This window comes from Temnothorax longispinosus, chromosome 5 (assembly GCF_030848805.1).
Source record: "Temnothorax longispinosus isolate EJ_2023e chromosome 5, Tlon_JGU_v1, whole genome shotgun sequence".
In the NCBI taxonomy this organism is placed as follows: domain Eukaryota; kingdom Metazoa; phylum Arthropoda; class Insecta; order Hymenoptera; family Formicidae; genus Temnothorax; species Temnothorax longispinosus.
In genome coordinates this window covers 1547076-1568384 of record NC_092362.1, presented here as the reverse complement: position 1 = coordinate 1568384, position 21309 = coordinate 1547076, and the positions used below count along the sequence as shown (strand labels likewise).

Genomic DNA, 21309 nt, shown 5'->3' with positions numbered 1-21309 from the left:
TCTCAAAGCAAACTTCATCTTATTTTCATAATTAATCGACGATATTTCGCAAACTAATCGTCCGAGATAAGCAAAACCTTGATGTCTGTGAAGTTGGCCCCCCTTTTTCAAAATTCGGAAATTTTTATTAGAGTTCTGGATTCCCCAGAAAGAGTTCTAGAGTTCTCTGTAGTTTTTTAAGAGAGTTCCGTCATTTAAAGTGGTGAAAACACCATTTTAAAAATGGGGGGGCTAACTTCACGGCGCCCCCCATTTTTGAAAAAATAAATTTTTTATGGTAGTTCCGGATAGATTTTGATGAGTTCTAGAGTTCCCTATAGGTTTTAAAAAGAGTTCCGTTCAAATAAGCCCAAAAATCAATGTCAAAGTTAAACAAAAAATTTCCATTTTTTTTTTAAATCAATTTTTTATGGTAGATTCAGAAAGATTTCGACGAGTACTAGAGTTCCCTATAGGTTTTATAACGCTCAGACCAATATTTCAAAAGTTACAGGCCCTCAAAGTACCGCACCTCGAAAATATTCTAAGTCCCGAGAGGTAATTTTTTTTTCGGAAATCGGCAGTTCTCGCTGGAGTTCTGGTGGCCCCCCGAGGAGTTCTATCGAAAACTATTAGGGTCCGAAGCGCTCCGACCAATATTTCAAAAGTTACAGCCCTTCAAAGTACCGCGCCTAAAATTAAAAAATTATTTTACCGGAGTTCTCGCGGGAGTTCTGGTGGCCCCCCGAGGAGTTCTATCGAAAACTATAAGGGTCCGAAACGCTCCGACCAATATTTCAAAAGTTACAGCCTCTCAAAGTACCGCAACTCGAAAATATTCTAAGTCCCGAGGGGTAATTTTTTTTTCGGAAATCGGGAGTTCTCGCTGGAGTTCTGGTGGCCCCCCGAGGAGTTCTATCGAAAACTATTAGGGTCCGAAACGCTCCGACCAATATTTCAAAAGTTACAGCCCTTCAAAGTACCGCGCCTAAAATTAAAAAATTATTTTACCGGAGTTCTCGCGGGAGTTCTGGTGGCCCCCCGAGGAGTTCTATCGAAAACTATAAGGGTCCGAAACGCTCCGACCAATATTTCAAAAGTTACAGCCTCTCAAAGTACCGCAACTCGAAAATATTCTAAGTCCCGAGGGGTAATTTTTTTTTTTTCGGAAATCGGCAGTTCTCGCTGGAGTTCTGGTGGCCCCCCGAGGAGTTCTAACGAAAACTATTAGGGTCCGAAGCGCTCCGACCAATATTTTCAAAAGTTACAGCCCTTCAAAGTACCGCGCTTAAAATAAAAATTATTTTTACCGGAGTTCTCGCGGAGTTCTGGTGGCCCCCCGAGGAGTTCTATCGAAAACTATAGGGTCCGAAACGCTCCGACCAATATTTTCAAAAGTTACAGCCCCTCAAAGTACCGCAACTCGAAAATATTCTAAGTCCCGAGGGGAATTTTTTTTTTTTCGGAAATCGGCAGTTCTCGCTGGAGTTCTGGTGGCCCCCCCAAAGAGTTCTATCGAAAACTATTAGGGTCCGAAGCGAAGGGTCGCTTCGGACCCTAATAGTTTTCGATAGAACTCTTTGGGGGGGCCACCAGAACCCAGCGAGAACTGCCGATTTCCGAAAAAAAAAATTACCCCTCGGGACTTAGAATATTTTCGAGTTGCGGTACTAATTACCCCGTCGCTTTATTGCTTTAAATTCTTTTAGAAACATAGCAGAATATTAGAATTTTTAGAAAATAATCGAACTTTTTGCAAATCGCACTATTAGTTTTACATCCGAAGTTTCTAATTAATCGCAAAACTAGCGATTTAAGGCCATTAATTACTTTACATTTAATTATTATAAAATTATTAATTACTAAAAATATTACTCTAAAAAACTTGCCTATATAGTAATAACTTAATATTATTATAACTATGAAAGAGAGAGAGTCCGACTTAGTATAATTATTATAATATTAATAATAATTTGGACAATTTATCATATCGGAATATTGCGAGCATTGCGCGTCGCCGCCCCCGGACCCTATTTTTTCGAGTTGCGGTACTTTGAGGGCTGTAAATTTTAAATATTGGTCGGAGCGTTTCGGACCCTTATAGTTTTCGATAGAACTCCTCGGGGGACCCCAAACTCCAGCGAGAACTCCGGTAAAATGTTTTTTATTTTAAGCGCGGTACTTTGAGGGGCTGTAACTTTTGAAATATGGGTCGGAGCGCTTCGGACCCTAATAGTTTTCGAACTCCTCGGGGGGCCACCAGAACTCCCGCGAGAACTCTGGTAAAATAATTTTTTAATTTTAGGCGCGGTACTTTGAAGGGTTGTAACTTTTGATATATTGATCGGAGCGCTTCGGACCCTAATAGTTTTTCGATAGAACTCCTCGGGGGGCCACCAGAACTCTAGCGAGAACTGCCGATTTCCGAAAAAAAAAAAAAATTACCTCTCGGGACTTAGAATATTTCGAGGTGCGGTACTTTGAGGCCTGTAACTTTTGAAATATTGGTCGGAGCGTTATAAAACCTATAGGGAACTCTAGTACTCGTCGAAATCTTTCTGAATCTACCATAAAAAATTGATTTAAAAAAAAAAGTGGAAATTTTTTGTTTAACTTTGACATTGATTTTTGGGCTTATTTGAACGGAACTTTTTTTAAAACCTATAGGGAACTTTAGAACTCATCGAAATCTATCCGGAACTACCATAAAAAATTTATTTTTTCAAAAATGGGGGGCGCCGTAAAGTTAGCTCCCCCATTTTTAAAATGGTGTTTTCACCACTTTAAATGACGGGACTCTCTTTAAAAACTACAGAGAACTCTAGAACTTTTTTTGGGGAATCCAGAACTCTAATAAAAATTTCCGAATTTTGAAAAAGGGGGGCCAACTTCACAGACATAAAACCTTGTGCTCAATGGAACCGTTAGACTTTTAGATTTTAAACCAGAGTTCAAAATTATTTCGCGGCGGTTTTTCTACGCAAAAATATTACGATTATATCGACGATTACAATTTAGTGGTGAAATTGCATGTCCAGCGCGCGCGTCCTCTCGATGTCAGCGTACTATCATGTTTCAAAGCACCTCGCATGTTTTGCACCTGTTTTTTAAATAACAAATCTGTCAAATTACAAGCAAAAAATATGCGCAGCATATTTTTGCTCTTTTATGTATTTATGGCGCACGCCCATCCGATTTTCAAAACAATGTAACAGTGTAACTTCATGAAAAATTGATGTAACGACATGCAACAAAAACGGGTCTTCTGCGTTTTGCAAATGATTGTATTGAATATTGTATATGTTCTTATCATGATTGCAGTACGTACAATGTTATAATGAATAAAACGTTGAAATATAAAACACAACGAATAATTGCCAATGTAGGTATTGAAAATTTTACTTTAACAGATATCTACAAAATATTGCAGTTACAAAAGAGGCGTCAATCATATCTTTCTCTTTATAAAAAACTGTGTTATTATTTAAAAGATGCTAATAATTAGCTAGTAAATAACAGTCAGCAAAAATATATCAGGTTTATCATAAGATCGATAAGTCTCAGTCTACAATAGGTGTTTTAAGCCCTAAGCCCTAAGAAATTGAGTCACAGTCAATTATTCTCGTCAAATTCAACTGTGATTGAACAATTTCTTAAGGCTTAGGGCTTAAAACACCTATTGTGGACCGGGACTAATGAAAAAACAGAGCACATCCCGTTCTTTGCATTCTGAATCTCGATATAGATTATCGTCTCATTTTTCACATTAAATCCGACGTCTGTTTGAAGAGCGATCCCTGCTCTATTTGATCGAGAAAGTATTTATGTGATTTCAACGACGCTCTTCCCATTATACGCGACGGAATGCGCGTGTCCAATGTGTTTACGATGGAATAATATTTGGCCACTTAATTGCCCTCCTCCCGCCCGCGCCGGCCGGCGATAATTCGAACGGCGTTTGACGTTCGATCGATTAATATTTAGCGAGCATTTTAACGAGAGAGAATTGAATTTCGCATACATAATTAAATTAATAACTCGCGGCCCCCCCAAAGTTTGCCGTCACGCCGCGACGACCGCGCTTATATACATGTCCCCGATGTTACGCGACATCGCGCGGTTCTCCACGGGTTTTCCTATCGATTGTTCGAAATTACATTCCCGCTAGATTTGTTTCAGCGTATGTACGTTTATTTCTCTCGCATGTCGCGACGTTGTAATATCGAGATGTTTGCAAAGCTCGCGCGGCCGCGGGAGGTTTTAGCAGAACGTGATCGTCGTGTATGTTTATTTGCGGTAGAATATACGTGGATTTATAAACATAGTATCCCCGCAGCACTTTCCACTATTACCGAAAATTAATCTGTTACATTAAAATAATCCGGTTGTATTCTGCGTGAATTTGCAAAGCTGAACACGCACACTCACGTACACATTAAAAATATAAATTAATCAATATATTTATTAATATATATTTTGCTATATTATTTGAAATATTTACATATTTAATAATTTAATTTTGTCACGTACGCGCTACGTACTAAATATGTGCGATTTGCAAAAAGTTCCGATTATTTTCTAAAAGTTCTAATATTCCTGCTATGTTTCTAAAAGAATTTAAAGCAATTACAAGCGACAAAAGCGATAATTGTAAACTTTGAGTGATCCTTTAGTTTTTGTAAAAATCCTTCCCTTACTGGCTTCGCCTCAAATTTAGAGATTTAATCTAGATATTCTCGAGCATATATAATAATTACGTTTACAGAAGTATAATTACATTTGTGATAAGCGAGAGATCGCATATATGCTGAGCTACACACTTAAAGGTTAAAAAGCAAATATATGCATTGGCGGACGGTAGTTAACTGCAGTTTGCGGATGTCAATGTGTGCTCGCCGACAGATAATCCGCTTGTACTCGTCCACTTTTTTTTCCTCCTCCTCTCTGAAGCGACGGTGGAGGCGGAAGTGGCGGGAACAAGAATCGCGAGATTACTTTCGTTTCTTTTCACGTACCGGTGATTCCGCGTGATTCTCGGAGGTGCGGAGCTCCGGAAGAGAAGGAAGGCGGGGGGGGGGGGCGAGAAAGATCGGTGATAAATACCTTAGAACTCTCGAACGCCAATGACAGAGAACGGTTCCGGTGAGAATCCGGAGGCGCGGGCCATCCGTGAAGCCTTTCACGTTAATGGCCGTCCGTAGATGAAGCGCGCCGTTTGTAATCATCGGGATTGGTTAATCAGAAGATTGGTTTAATTCATACCGATGTATATATTACGCGCGCGAGAGAGAAATTACCTCTTCGCGGGATTTACTTCTCCAGGTGGGTACACAGGTACCGCAATCTGCGTAATGTTGGAAGAATAAGCGAGAAAGTATAGTCCTTATTTAAATTGACGGAAGATTTACAGAGAAGGCGAGTCAATTGTATAAGTTATTTGTTTAAAACTGGGAGATAACAGTTAGATGGAAGTTAATTTTTAACTTACTAACTTTTAATAGAGAGTTACAGCGAGTTACGAGGCAAAATAAATATTTTCCTAAAATTTGAAGTTTTCCTGTATAATAATAGGCGTTTCAATGAAGAAAGTCATTAACATTATAAACTTTGATATCTGTGCTAATATTCCTTGCATTTTTAACTTTAAGAGTTTTACCTTGATTTTGTTTAAGAAGCTTCAATTATATTTATGAATCTTGACAGTTCTAGCGAATATAAATAAAATAATAACTTTCACAATTAAATATATTTATAACCATTTGTTTTACAATTTACTGTTTGTTTCCCGAACACGTCTGTGGAACGCCCGTAATCTTATAAGTAGCGCTTGCTTGAGAAAGATGGGAAAGAAAGGTAATTTACTACTTGACTTGTCTCGCTACCGGCTCCGGTGCGAATTCGCCGCAAACCGCGCGGCTGCGACGCGCGACGGATCGTAAAAACGAATGCCGCGCGATGCACGTCCAATGATTTATTCGTCTCGTCCGCCTATCGTTCCGTTTATCCGGACCCACGCCGCCGTAGCGTCGTTTATTCGTAATCGGACGGTTCTCGTTCGGACGAGAGTAATGTGGCTGGTAGTGCGACGGGGATTTACTAGCGACGCGGAGAGCTATCTGCGACAGTGAACGAAAGAACAGATCGCGTAAGGGTGAGGAAGAGAGGAAGCAAGTCGCGTATATATACCGACGGTTTAAGAACACGCGAGAGGAAACACAGTCGAAGCTTCTTTTACTACTTCCTGTTTCTCTCGGCGGGCCCTAACTCGCCAAGAAAAACCGACGCTCGGGATACCCGGGTGCCATGGCATCCAGACAAATTTCCAAGCGAGCCAAGAGCTCGTAAAAGATCGTCCCTCCCGTCTGTGCGACCCCTTTCTCCGTCGAGCCATCGGAGGGTAAACGCGGACCCGTCAGCCACGACGGATTCCCAACGGGAGTGGCGGTCTATGACGTGTGCTTCGGCCAATCCTACACTTCCTTCGGAAGAATGATCCTCGATCTCGCGTATACGTATAGTGAATAGCTGTAAATTGCTGTTTGCGAGGCCGAACCTAACCGACGGAATGCATAATTTTTGGCCGATCGCCATATCCGCGCGCGTTCCGCCTACTAGTTTCTGTTGCTTCATTCGTAGAGGAATCTGCGAGGGGACCTGATGGCGTACGATATTGGAAATGTTTCACGATAAAACATGCACGTGAACTGATGACATCGCAAATATCGGATCTCTCGATTTCTATATACGAACTGTAGTTCGCTAATGTAAAAAAGAAGAAAATGAGAAAGGAAAGTTGCACAAGGGATACGGAAAATGTTGCAAAATTGAGATGAAGATGTTGAATTTTGTGAGAAAAAAGTTTTCAAATATTTCCACTTGTACATTCGTAAATGATATTTTATATGCTAAAATCTTCGATTTCTAATCTTCTCGCATACATTCTCGAAACTCGCCTGTAGCTTGCGCAAAGTCTACATACATTTTTATTTCTTTCCTTTTTCTCTTTCCTCTGGTCTTCCCTTTCTTTATTATCCTATTCCCGGTGCCAGGGAAGTTTAAATGGACTTCGCCCAATAGCCCAATAGCTACCCAGCTAGCCAGCTCCAAGCTAATAAACTATAAATTCTTTCCGTTCCTGGTCATGATATTTTGTTAACCCAAGGTCGATTCTGTCGCGACTCTCCACGACAATAAGGGGGCGTTTCCCCGGTCGTCCGGAATGGAGATATAAATATTTCGAATGCGCGCGCTGTATGTACATAGGTACTGTTATTAAACTCACCCTGCCTATATGATCGCCGATATTTCCCGCGAATAACCCCAATGATTCATCTCCCTGCGTTAAATGTGTTCTTTATGTAAGTGAGTGATAATGCTAGAGAGCTTAGTTGCGCGAGAGAGCTATTTTAATTGATAGTAAAGCGAAAAAGTAATTTTCCGTGCGCTCGTTATCGATATTACACGTCGGCGAAAGCTATCGCGTTTCTGTTGGTTAGCCGATTAAATTGCCTTGGCGATCATAACGCGGAAAATTGGCGGAATGCGACGGTGTCGATGGTGAGGTGCCGAATCGTTCCAAACCGATTTTAATGCCATTGTTTGCCCAGTGTGAGCGGTGCCGGGGGGGAAATAAGCCGACGTCTTTAGCGGAAGTCACGTAGGCAGGCTTACGGTGCAAACAGCTTCCCAACGGTTGATTCTATTAAATTAATGCCGCGAAATCGCTCTGTTTTCCCTCGAAACAGCTGACTGACGCACACGCCACTTTGATACAACAAAATGCAAAATATTAAACAGGCTTCAAAATGTATTTCATAGCAAGTTCATCAGATCAGTAGTCAGTATCAAGTTTAGAGGAAACATATTCGATTTAAAAAATATTTGTATATGTATATAATCTTGTAATCTTACATATGAAATATTGGAAAAAAACGCAGCGTTACGTTTAATATTACAAGCTTGGTATTATATTCCTTAATTTCATTAATTATATGTGTACCTATACGCAATAAGACAATTTCTAAACTTTAATCTGTGTAGCCCGCTCTATCACACGAAAGAAAAACGTAAACTTTCCAAAGGAAGGTTCCTCGAAGAGCCAACGTATTCCGTGTGAAGCACGTCGGTCTTTAATAAATAATTCTTTCATCAAGGTATTTCACGCTACTTCGTTTCGTCCGATCTGGCCGCGAGGAACGGCGCTCTCTCTCTCTTTTTTTCTCTTTTTCTGCTACGAATCCAGGAAGATACGAAAAACGCCAACTCCTTTCCTTTCTCAATGTTACGTAAGAACATCTAATTCCGGCCTCCGTTCTCATCCGCTTCAGCCTCGCTGCACCAATTACTTGCGCCCATCGCCTCCGAATTTGCTCGCCTTTGCCGAAGGGCACTCGAGCGATTCCGGCCGTCAAAGAAGGCACTCTCCGCTGTAATCTAAGCGGCGCAATTCTGCGCAATTATCGTGAACCCCCCCGCGCGGGAACAAAGTACGAAATCGTATTTCGGCCTTCGGACCAATGTGGCGCACGTTGATAACGTCCTACATACCTACCCTATCCCGGAGCAGACACATGTTCTTAAGCTTATACAGCGATTTCCTCCGCGTCTCTTCGGATGCTGCAGTGTGCGCCCCCGCGTATATATACATATATACATGTATGTATGACTCCGCTTTCTCTGCGCGCGCTTCAACGTGGCACGACGCGACGACACGCGCAGCGAGTGTGAGTACGACATCGATCCTGACAGGACGTTTCGAATTTCAGAGGGTAGCTCTCGGTGATTAGATTGAAGGTTTCCATCGATCGCACGCTTTAACGCTCATTTTGTAAACTTCCGAGAAAGGAAAAATGCTTTTGATATATGAGCTTTTCATATTGAACGAAATATTTCTGAGAATCTTGATTCTACGGGATTATATTCCTTTGTGACAACAAATATTTTATACGTATCTATACGTTTTAAATGCGTATCTTTAAATCAAGATATTGTTACGCATCAAATAATTATTTTAGTACCTACAAAATTAAATTTTCTTTCTGCAAAGTAACATTTACCAAATTCTATATATTTTTAATAAATACTGCTTTTTTATTAAACAAAAAGATATGTGAGCTAGAATAGATACAAAAATATCTTATTAAATGTAAATTACTACAATAATTTCTATTTCATTCGCATCCTTTTGTATGTAACGAAAGAAAATCTTCGCAATATGTTATAATAATGCCCGAATCGTGTCTAGCATATTGTCGAATCCATCTTCTCGAGGGGTCACCACCCTTTTATCTTTCACAAGCAGCCTTTCAGTCGCCCTTCCTTAAGTACATATAATCGGGGAAACAGCCCTACGTGAACTATATGTTAGATTAATAGAGTTAATGAGTTCGTTTCGTTCATCATATCCATTGAGTGGAAAAAGAGGAAAAAAATGATGGAAAAAGGCATCAATGTTATCTTTTAACTGATATAGAATACAAGAAAATATTATTTTGTAGAAAAGACTCTAGGATAAAACAATTATTTGATGAAGATAAGTGAAATTTAAGGCAGTTGTCTTGATTTATAAACATGTATTCGAAACTTGCAAATATATATAATGAAATGAAACATTTTTTAAACGTGTTCGTAAAACTATATATAGCACACAGTTGTCAGAAACTTGAAACAGTATTTACAGTTCGACATAATCATATATTTTAATCACTTTCTAATCAAAAACTCTCAGTAGATCATAGATGCTAAATGATAAATGACTTCATTGAAAATTAAGGGGTACATATGTGTAGTTTTAATGTTTGTATTATCTATATATGGTTACAATATCTCCAAGAGATTTTGGAGTAGTAATTTTTAATGATGTGTCCTAAAAAATACGAGCATTAGAGAATAATATGAATGGCTTTTAACTAAATTATCATTATTTAGCAATTGATATTCTATGTCTCAGCAGGCAGATTATTACGTTAAGGATTAACAAGTAGTAGAATTTTAACTAACTGCTGGGCCATGACCAATTGAATCTTCCTCGATGCTTTGGTCCACTTCCATCACTTTTTTCTCTTTGTTCTTCATCCCTCCCTCCTCTTTCTTTCTCTCTCTCTTCCTCTTTCTCGCAGCGACCGATAATGGACTTTTAATGCGTTCGATTTGCGAGTCGCCGTAGCAGGATCTCATCTCGTTCTTCTTGGAGCATAATTTCCATAAAATTTCCGGCTTCCCGCATCGTACCTCGACGCGGAGGAACGACGAGCAGGTGGATTTATCCGCCGCACGAGATAATATCGATGGTTAAATGTCAATAATTCGGATACGCGGCAGTGTACTTTATAAAGGAAAAAGATAACAGGAAAGATTCTAGGTACACGAATTCCGGGCGAAATTACATGAGCAATGTTTGTGCCGAAAATTATATCTTTTATCTGTGTTTGCGTACTAAATTGCCACACATAGAATGGAGGTAAAATGAAAAAATGCAGTTTTTGTTCGCAAAATGTGCGGAATTTTATTTTTTAGAAAAAAAACTTTTATATTTTGTGCCACTGACAGTCTAAAATTTTATTTAACTCTTTTTCCTTGGTCTTTCGTCTGTATTTATGCAGTCTGTATGTGTGCAGAGTGGCCCAAATATGATAATCCATCTTTTTAACACGAATTAAATTTTATTGTATTTTAGTTCTCTATTTAATACATACGATATCAAAAGGTAATCTTTAATTGGCATTTAATCTCAAATCTACGCTGAGAATTGGCACTGCATTTTTTGTTTTTATTTGCGCAATGCGCGTATATTATTAATTACGTAAATAATACGTTTCTTTATGTGTTCGAGGAAATTGTTCGGTGACAAATTTGTCGCGTTTCTGTTCAGCGGTGAATCTATTCAATGTTTTGATCCAGCAATGCCCGAAGCTGCGAGTTATCACACGGATTGCGCACTACGTTCATTCGCGTATTCTATCGAGTTATGTACGCCTCAGTAAATATCGATCGAGTCGGCAGCGTCAATAGTACCAATGGTATCTCTTTGTCCCATTGAACCGTGCGGTAACTTCGGCGTGTTCCCGTAGAAATCGGACAGGAATCCGCCGCCGATGGTTGTCGGTGCTGCGCTGGACACATTGAAAAATGCAAAAACTCGCCAAACTTGCGCGTATCGACGCTTATCTGGATGAACCGGGGGAATTTTTCGCGAGTCTTCTCATCGCATCCGATAAAGAGAACCAACTTGATTCTCTTTGAAGGACTTAGCTTCCGTCTCGTGAAGCAAACATATCGAAAAGTTTCACAAAAATTGCTCTTCCAACAGTTTCAGATCGTGACTTATTCTTCAGAATTATACGAACTTTCAAATCTTTGAAAGCTTCAAATCCTTGTGTCATAAATCCAATATCGTACACGTATATATACGTATATAATTACAAATAAAGTTTGTTAATAAAATTTTTAATACCACATAATTATTAATTTGTATTATTATTTAACGCGCAGATTTTGTTCCAACTTTTGTTCATCTATATTAATTAACAATATCTAACAATAATAAATTAATTATCTAGTCATCGAAGATTATGACCAGAGCCGTTCGATCCGTTCTCATTCTCTCTTTCTTTCTCTTCCGTATCGGCGAGTGATAAAATTAGCATGAACTCACGTACGCTTACGTACCTACAGTTAAAAATTAATGGACCATGAATGTGTACGAGAAATGGAGCGTGAATGGGACGTTTGGAACGCGCCGTTTCTGTCGCGTTTTCGAGGAACACCGCGCGTCTGGACCGGCGCGGCGCGGCGTAGCGGCGGCGCCGTAGAAAACGTATTGTATAATGAAAACGATAACGATTATGCACTACGGCACGGAACGAGTGGCGGAACCTACCGAGTGTTCCGTTAAGGCGCGACGTTTCTCATTATCGTGCGCTTTAATGCGTCGCTCTTCTCGTCCACTCGCGCAAAGCCAATAAATAATCAAGTAAACGCTCGGTACTTAACGAACGTAAAAACGAGTGGAGTAGCATTGTACCGCTATCTTTTCCGCGCTCTCCGTAGTACGTAGCACTTGTGCGAGAGATTATGTAAATTTGCGCGCAGATACCTTTAGGCGTCGTACAATTATTAAAAAAAAAAACCGAATGAAAGATACAAAGCGTTATTATCTAAATTAACTTGTGAGGAGACCGGGGTAACACGCAACGTAACATGCAAAAATCGCATTGATTACCGACCCTGTGTCTTGACGCACACCGCCGCTTAAACGCGATCCAATTTTCGCGTCACGCGAGACGGCTATTACAGCATAACGACTCCTCTCAATTAATCCCATAGATGAAGTTGTATCTCGCGCGCATTCACGAGCGTGCAATGAATGCGCCAGAATCCGAGACGCCTAAGTGCAAATTGCGATGCACGACGACCGTATACCTCCCGAAATGGCACCGACATCGACGTCGATCACGGGCGCGTTACACGGGGATAATTCACTTACAGCACCTCGGCAAACTACACTTAACGCGCGCATCATCCGTCTATGATCCCTTAATGCGGGGTGCCCCCGCGGGCGAGTAACGACGCGGATAAGCTGGCGAGTTATACTCTATAGATGGCTGCGGGGCAGGACGAGAAGTGCCGAGGGGCTGTCTTTGCTTTAATAAGACGCCGCACCACCCACGTCGAACCGGGTACCGAACTTTGGATCGACTTTGATTAGAGCATCCTGCTAATGACAGGGGATCGAAGCGGCGTTTAATCTAATATTCGTAACTGTCCGGGCCAGCTCGTCGGGAATAGAATATCACCCCCTTCCCCCATCTCCCTGTGCGCACCCCCTCCGGGGATCACCGCGGGCGTTCGTCAAATCTATTCGCGATCGCGTCCCGCGCTGATCCTCGATGCCCTTTCACCTCATCTCCCGCCGACAGACAGGATATTAGAAACGTTCTGACGCGTCTCGATCCTCGGATCCTCCCTCGCGAACTATCGCTCAGCGACGTACGGGGATGAAATTCGTTTCTTCCGAGCCGCACGTTGACGTGTTGGTGCGTTACACCGTCGATTATCTTACGTAACTCTTGCGATATCGAGCGCTTACAAGTATTTTATCGCTCGAACGCGGTCGAATGGTAACATTACTTGTTCTTCAATTTTATCAGTGATAGCTGTGTAATCCAGGATCAGCTGAAGTTTACGTAACAATTTACGCAAAATCGCCAGAAAGTACCGCAGTTGTTTGTAAATCAAGAGTTTGCTGAACGTGTCACAAACGTGTCATTTTAGTGTAGAATAAGGCGGTTGTACTCACTTACTTGGAAATTCGAATCGATCGTCGCGAAAGCGTCTCTGGAGTTCTCTCTCGCAGGAAACTTAAACTCACCTGCTGCAAGCTCGTTTTGCGAAAGTAGCTCGTGAACGGATCGTGTGAACCAGCAACGTATCCGCTGACTGTAACAGTTATCCAAAATGCACGAGCGAGGAAGATCGGTCGAGGATTAAATTTTATATTCAGCTTTACCGCAGTACGAGCCACGATTGCAAACTATCGCGTTAATCGAAAATACAAATCAATTCCCTGAAAGCTTTGCAATTTAAAATAAAAATTGTTGCTCTATAAATCGGCTTCTGAAAAAAAATAATTTCTCTCAATACATTTTAATAAATTGAAAAAGAATAAACACATATTGTCTCCAATATATTATTCTTAAATAGATAACTAAGTCTTAAGATGCATACATTGCATACACAGTGTCTTTCACAATAATGTACATGTTAAAACATTATTTAATGATCTTTGATTTGTAAATGTTAATTAACACCTTTTTAAACCGATATAAAACTAAATTCTGAGATGCTTTTAATAATATTTCAGAATTGTGGTGAAAGTTTTATTCTTATGAAATACATTCCATTTTCAAATATACGCGATTTATGCAGGATTTACAAAATAAATAAAGATTTATTATTCCCGATTCCTTTAAGGCGAGAAAGCCAAATATATGATAATATCGCGGGGACACTTTCTATCACTATAGTACTAATAACGAAAAATATCGAGAAAGCTATGTACTGCCATCGAAATAAAATTTTATGGGCGGTTTTATCGGGACGTTATTGACTCGCGTATAAGAATACGGACGAGCATGATTTTACGATACGAGTTCTCCCTATTAGCTGCTTTATTTCACTTGGTCTCCAAGTCGTCTCCGGCGGACGCGTTTTATGTACGCAAACTGTAAATCTTTATCGATACACAAAGATCGACAATCAAGTCTCAGAGGCATAAAACACGTGTACTATACATAACGTGTGCTATACATAAAAGGTTTTTTCCAAATTATGTCCTCACCCTTGTTCCGGATTGTCGCATTTCCAGACTTTACGAGAAAGCGTAATTTAAATATTAAACGAACGATGGGGTACTGATTTTATTTGAGATTTATTTATTTATCACGAATATAAAAGTAGGCTATCTTTCTGCATAAAATTTCATACATGCGGTAAATTTTATAACTTCCGAAATTATCTAAAAAGACGCGTGTGCTTATAATAAAATATCGAATACTAACGCTTTAAAACTAACAGTAGAGCATTTCTTCGTAACGACAGAGCACGTAGCGTCATTTCCATTATTTCGAATTGCGGTGAATATTTTTAAATGTCCCTCCGGCAGACACCTGCAATCAAGGAGGGGAGGAGGAGAAACAGGATCAAAGGACTCGTACTGAATTTCAGAAACGACCGAGTGAGCACCCTCGGGCCGCGTAATCCGTCGGGTCTTTTACACATCGGCCACCAGGAAGTCATTTCCCGCGTGAGCGTCACCTTAATTGGTGAAAGCTTTGAGAGAAAGACAGAGGAGAGAGAGAGAGAGAGAGAGAGAGAGGAGGGGAAGAGAAAAAAGCGCGTCGAGCGGCAAGCGAGAAATCGGAAAAGGCCAGGGTGAATGAGAGCGATCCTGAAAGAATCGTAGACGTCGGCTATAAATTCATCCACGTATCATCCTGCTTCGGCTCGTCTTCCACGGAAATGCGTATTCGCCGGTAATTACATGAAATTCGTTCCCTTTGATCGCGGCCGAGATATTGCGCCCCTCCGCGCCGCAAGAATACCGCGCGCTAACGACCCCCTTCGCCCGACGTCGTATTTGAGGCAAAGTAAGCAGCGCGGATGCGTTAATTGAGGAACTCGGACGAGAGCGCCTCGGGGAATTATGTCCCTTAGGCATCGTGACGAGAGCGCCAGGCCGTGCCAGTTCTCTCGCAAAAATAATTGCGAATGGGTGATAAAGCGACGGTGAGTAGAGGCGCTTTGTAATTTCCGCGGGCTTTGAAAAGAAAAAGAGCTGCGTTAATTGAGTTGAGACAGATAAGAAAAAACGTGGGAAAAAAAAAGGCGAAAAGAAAATACACGGACCACAACCTGGACTCTCTTTCTCTCCGGGAGTAACGTAATAAGACACTTAATGCTCGTGCAAGAATTTTAAGTGAATCGCCCTCGCTCTCGCGCTGGTGCGACATTAGGTAGGAAAAAAATACTCGCTCATTAATGTCCACGGTTAATTGCGCACATTAACTCCCACGGTTTAATTGATTCCGTATCTTTTATTATGTTTCTTTATTATTCTCCCTAATTTTTTATTATCCTATTTTCCGTAAAATTAAATGTACAGCAACCCTATCAATTATACTAATTTTTTTTTTTATTATTATTATTATTAAAACGTAATTTCGTAACTTCTGTTGAGAACACGTTTATTCGTGATTGCGCTTATAATTTTATTATTATTGGAAGATATTAAAAATTTTTCCAGATAACGCCTCATTATTCAGAATAAAATTAATCACGTTAATCCGATAATTTCTCTAATCGAATGTGTAATACATGTCGCTCGACAGTGCAATTCACGCTCATTAATTCTGTATATACCCATCAATCGCGCAAACCCATCAATGTCGATATTTGATGAAAATCAGATTCGTACGCAATTAGAGAACTGCACGCAACCGTCGCGACGCAAGGGCTAACGTAAACTTATCCACAACCCCTTTGATATAGGATATAGGTAACTCTATCGATTATCCATCCATTCTGCACATACATTGAACATACTTTGAATCATTTAACCATCGTGTTGACACTAATAGACAATCACGTTACGTAGAGCTGGTTAAGAATGCTGCAAAATTACTAGGTCGGCCTTAAAATAACTTTAATAGGAAGTCGATGCATATTTGATTACGCGTCCTACATTCATGAAAAGCGAGATATTTCTCGCATCTTTTAGCCACTAGGTAGTAATTTTATAAAACACGTCATTGAAAGCTAAAGTTGATTCAGCAGATGGAAATTAATTTAAGAGATTGATTTAAGTCTAAAATATGAAAACGAATAAAACGCTCGAGCAGATATTTAACTCTCGTTCGTAATTCCGTGTAATATTTGTGAGCATCAATTCGGCTGAGTCCGCCAAGCCTGTAATTTTTATGCGACTGCGTGTGTTCAATCCTATAAAACTGCCGACCCGTTGTCATCCGCTGCGCATGCAGATGTATTCAGCGGACCATTATTAATACAAACGCATAGCATATAATTTCAGCTAAATTATTCAAGCTCGCGTTGTATTTTTATTAATAATTGTGCGATAAATTTTATTAATAAAATTCAAAATATTTAGCCTGCCAAAAGTCATAAAGAATTCGTATATAACGTGAAAAACTAAATCTCTAAGGTGGTGTAAGATTTGCTAAAAATTATTGCATGTGTGTGATTTTACCAAAAAAATTTGTGTAAAAGCTGATTAAAAATCTAGAATCCTGAAATTTAACAGCGCCCAGGATTCTCATTGGAGATGTTAAGGGTCGTGAAGATGACCCGAGTGCTTTCACGGAATATTTATCGCGAATTTGCCAACTTATAGGTGCCATTCACGAGTCCTGCAAACATTCTCGCACGCGCGCGTACCATATAATAACGCCAAAATTTAGACTCTTTCTCCGAATGCGCGTCATAGACGACCTTGTTGCTGAGGAAACGCGCATATTTAAATTTCTCCATTATTGTGGAAAGCTATTCCACACATACCGCGTGTTAGAATATAAGCACGCTTCGTTACCTCTCTCACGGTTATTGCAAAGGGCAAGGAGGCTCTCCTCATACGACGCATACCGGCTGCCGCGCTGCGCTCACGTGACGATATTAACATTGCGCCTTGCGATATTATATTAATCTAGAGTATATATGCGCCCCGGCGCATATATGACCCCCGTGAGACGGAGGGCCATTGAGATGGTGCCCGGAAGCTCGTAAAAATTCTACGTGAACCCTTCCCCGTTCTGTAACTGCAGCGCTATGCGCGCGAGATCGTTTATAGTATACGATTACTCTTATGCTACGATAGCGAGATTTCGTATTCCCGGAATTTATATGTCGTTCAAATGTGAAAATTCGATTCGTACGTTAAGGTCCGTAAATATCAGGATAATCGGCGGTCGAGAATATCGACCGTTATACGCGAACGGCGGTTCTTTTTCATATTAACGTTCTCGTGACTCGCGTTGAAATACATAAGCTGCACATATACGCGTCATTAATTAGAATTTCTTTGCATAATTGCTTTTACGGCAAGTAGATGCATGACGAAGGGATTTTTACATATTACCTAATTATTTAATTTATAGAGAAATGGATATATGATACCTTCGAGTAGACACGAGCGCAACTGCTTCGTCATACTCTAGAAAATTAATTCGTAACGGAAAATATGCTTTAACATTTAATTTTTATTCGTTATTATGCCTTTACTTCAGGATATTTCAGTCATTTTTATCTCGTTGCGCTTTACAACATGTGTGTAGATGAAGTTTTTATTACGTTCTTCCTCGTAAGCAATCGCGCGTATACATAGCTTCCATATAAACTTTTATTTTACTCGAAACTGAACACGAAAGCGCGTAGGATATGTTGATTTCAGCAACGCAATTTCTCTCGCCGTTTCCCTTCCCTTTTTCGGTCGTATTCAAATGAATATTGCAGTTTTGTAGGAGCGCGGCGCGCTCTCCTCGCATATAAAAGTGCGGGGACTTGTTTGGGATGGCCAATAAATTATATCTGGCGTCATAAAAAACTTTCAAGGCACACCAACGCGAATATTTGCATTCTATTTTCTTATTCTTCTCTCGGCAATCAAGGTGATTGATAAAAGAGCTTTCCACTTTGCGCTAATCAGTACTTTATGTGCACGAGAAATCGTATGTTCTATACGTATTCCTTAAAATTAAGCTTCAATAATTCAATGAAAGAACCTTAAATGCATCAATAAGTTAAAATGTATCAATACGAAAGAAGCTATAAATGCATTAATACTATTCTTTAAAATTAAGCTTCGATAAAAGAAGCTATATAAATGCATCAATATTATTCTTGTATAATATAAGGTCTTTAAACTGTGTGTGTGTGTGTGTGTGTGTGTGTGTGTGTGTGTGTGTGTGTGTGTGTGTGCGCCATGCCATTACCTATATTTTTTAAATTTAAAGCAACCATTATCTCGATCTGTCTTCAATTTCGATAGACAACGATGAATTCGTAATTTAGCTGTATTGCGCATTGCATACGTATGTGTACAGAATATTCCAGAATTACCAATTAGTTAAACAATAGACGACAAGAGGAAACATGATGATTGTGTTTCAATATTGAAATACGAACGCTTGAAAATTTGTATAACATTAAAAATAAAATTTTGATTCTAATAACGTAAATAAAATCTGAGGTTTAATTTATTTTAATATTTTAAAAATAATGTATCTTAAAGCATTCAAGTGTCACGTAATTAATACGCAAATTAAGTTAGGATAATGGACGATTAATTTTATTTTCCTTAAAAGACGATCGACAAAACCTGTCGAATCTGCATAGCTGTGAAAATATCCGATATAGTAATGAAATACTCTGTACAAATCGCATTATGTAGATAACTCAATTACATTTCCGGTTTTCTGGTCTGTAGACTCTAATAGCCAATACGCCGTTGGGATAAAACAACTCGCCAGAACCATCGGGATGGAATCTCGAAAATAGCGTTAATCCATCGTCGTAATATACCGCGCCTCTGTGTCTGTATTTTTTGAACCTAATGTACAAACAAATTACTGCATCGTTTTCCGATTAATTACACAATATCACATGGCTCCCTGCCGTTTACGGCAGATTAAAATACATGCTTGTTTGTGATACCGTCCCATTAACTTCGTTCGTCGGTCTAATTGTTTACTTGTTAGTAACTAATCATGTGTGAAGTTGGCTGTAACATCATTTATTTAGCCTGCCATTTAACCCGTTTATTTCTAAACTGCTTTAATTCGGTATTAACATGCGACTAATTTAGCTGATGAATAATACTCGCTATCGCCTAAACTAGATTAAATTGTCCTTATTGTCCTTAATAAATTAATTGTGCAATTAAAATATCGTGCTGCGTGATCTTAAGGTAATAAAATCTAATAAATAATATAAACTTCGTAACCTTGTAGTAGGCGAATAACTGTCCTGTAGTAGGCTTCCCAGACAGCACGCATGTTCAAAAATGGGACATAAGACGTCTAAAAGACATCTTTCAGACATCTTTTAGACATCTTTCAGATGTCTTACGAAAAGATAGGTAAAAGATGGCTAAAAGACGTCTAAAAGATGTCTTATATCCCGATTTTGGACATAGTGCTGTCTGGGTTGTTACTATTTGAAGCATGCCATTTGTATACTTCACGCTTGTATCAGTTTTCGCGTCTGGATATCAACCTACCAATTTAGGCCAGGCTTCGCCGGTCTGGCTTCATATCGTACGATCTTTCTCATAATTTTGGTAACTGGCAATCGGGTCCAGCCGAGCTCCACAAAGTGCGCGTTCGATAATTGGTATTCGATTGGATTTGAAGGGTCTAGACGAAACCAGGAATCTTTCTATAGTCCAAGTATGATAACGAGAATCGATCGGGTTGCATCGTTCCGCGATACGCAATGATAACGCGATTGGTACGAGAGACACAAGTGCTGGAAGCGATCTCAATTAACTCCAAGCCAAACGTTCGCGTCTTATCATTGGCATTAGATAATCATATCAAACTTAATACGTTGCTTGCCCAACAAATGTTATACGTATGTCTCACTGTGCACGCCACAGTAGAATTTTCATTATCGTAAAATATTAAAATAATAAAATATCATTAAATAAAATTAAATAAGATTATCCTCATGAATACTGTCTTATCGCACTTTTAACTTTATATAATCATCTAGCTATTGTGTCATTTAAAATTCTATATTAATGGTGTTTGTTTTTTCCAAGTGTTTTAAAAAAGATTTTAATGACGCCGATCACTACGGAAATCACTGATCACCAGGATGTCACCAAAAGCCAAACGGTCATGGATGACAAGGTGCTAACTTTGTTTTTGAACTACGAGAGAGATATATAGTTTTTCCGTAATCTGTGCAGCGTTGTATCTCAGACGAGTATATGTACTTACTAGCTGTCCGTTTTCTCGCTTTCCCGGGATCGCTTCTCTCGTCGGTTGACGCACCTTTGCGCTTTCCGTTGCTCGCAGGAAGTTTTCCCTCTTCATTAACGGCGGAGCGTCCCTTTTCCGCGTCACCAGCCGAATCCGTCGTTCTCTTACTTCCAGACCCCTTATTCTTACTTAAACGCACCCTATCTGCCTGCTCGTCGTCCTTATCCTTGTTTTCTTTCTTCCTATCTCTACGAGCAACCGGGTTTTCCTCGCTTTCGCATCGATCGCGTCGATCGCGTCGACCACGCTCATTCTCGAGCTCATGCTCGAGGCTCTTGGCCAGCTTCCCCGGTATCTCCGTCGCAACGTTCTTCTCCTCGACTCGATCTAATCGGTCGATTTTCTCCGCGCCGTTATCCGACAATCGCTTCTCGCGTTCTTCACCGCGACACTGTTGATAAGGATTCTCGCCGGGATTTCCGCGCTCGCCGCTTTTCCCCTTTCTACCATCTTCCTCCATCGCCATCGCGTTCTCCGTATCTCTGTCGCCTTTTCTTTTTTCAGCCGCGATCTGCGATCTGTTCGTTTCTTCTTGCACATCACGTTGAGCCGAGCCGCGATCTTGCTGGTTCTTATCTTCGACCTCGCCGAGTTCGCGCTGATGCGGATTATTGTCACGTTTCTCGCGTATTCTTTCCGCTAGCGTGTCGGTATTTCTTGTACCGTCGTCGCTACGTGCTCCACCTGCCGACATTTCGGTTTTTTCGCGCCCAAGCGAACGAATGCCGTTCGCTTCCGATAGATCTTCGTCGATGAATCCGTCACGGCGATCAGT

At 40.2% G+C, this 21309-nt stretch overlaps 1 protein-coding gene across 1 annotated transcript in view; it reads right to left on the bottom strand.

The window, feature by feature from the left end:
• LOC139813868 (tyrosine-protein kinase Dnt) overlaps positions 1-20910 on the bottom strand; it is a 116097-nt gene extending 95187 nt beyond the window's left edge. Inside the window, exon 1 of the mRNA XM_071779674.1 lies at positions 20493-20910. Within this exon, the coding sequence (XP_071635775.1) occupies positions 20493-20588 (96 nt within the window). The 5' untranslated portion in view covers positions 20589-20910. The remainder of the gene's footprint in view (positions 1-20492) is intronic.
• Positions 20911-21309: the final 399 nt, after the last annotated feature.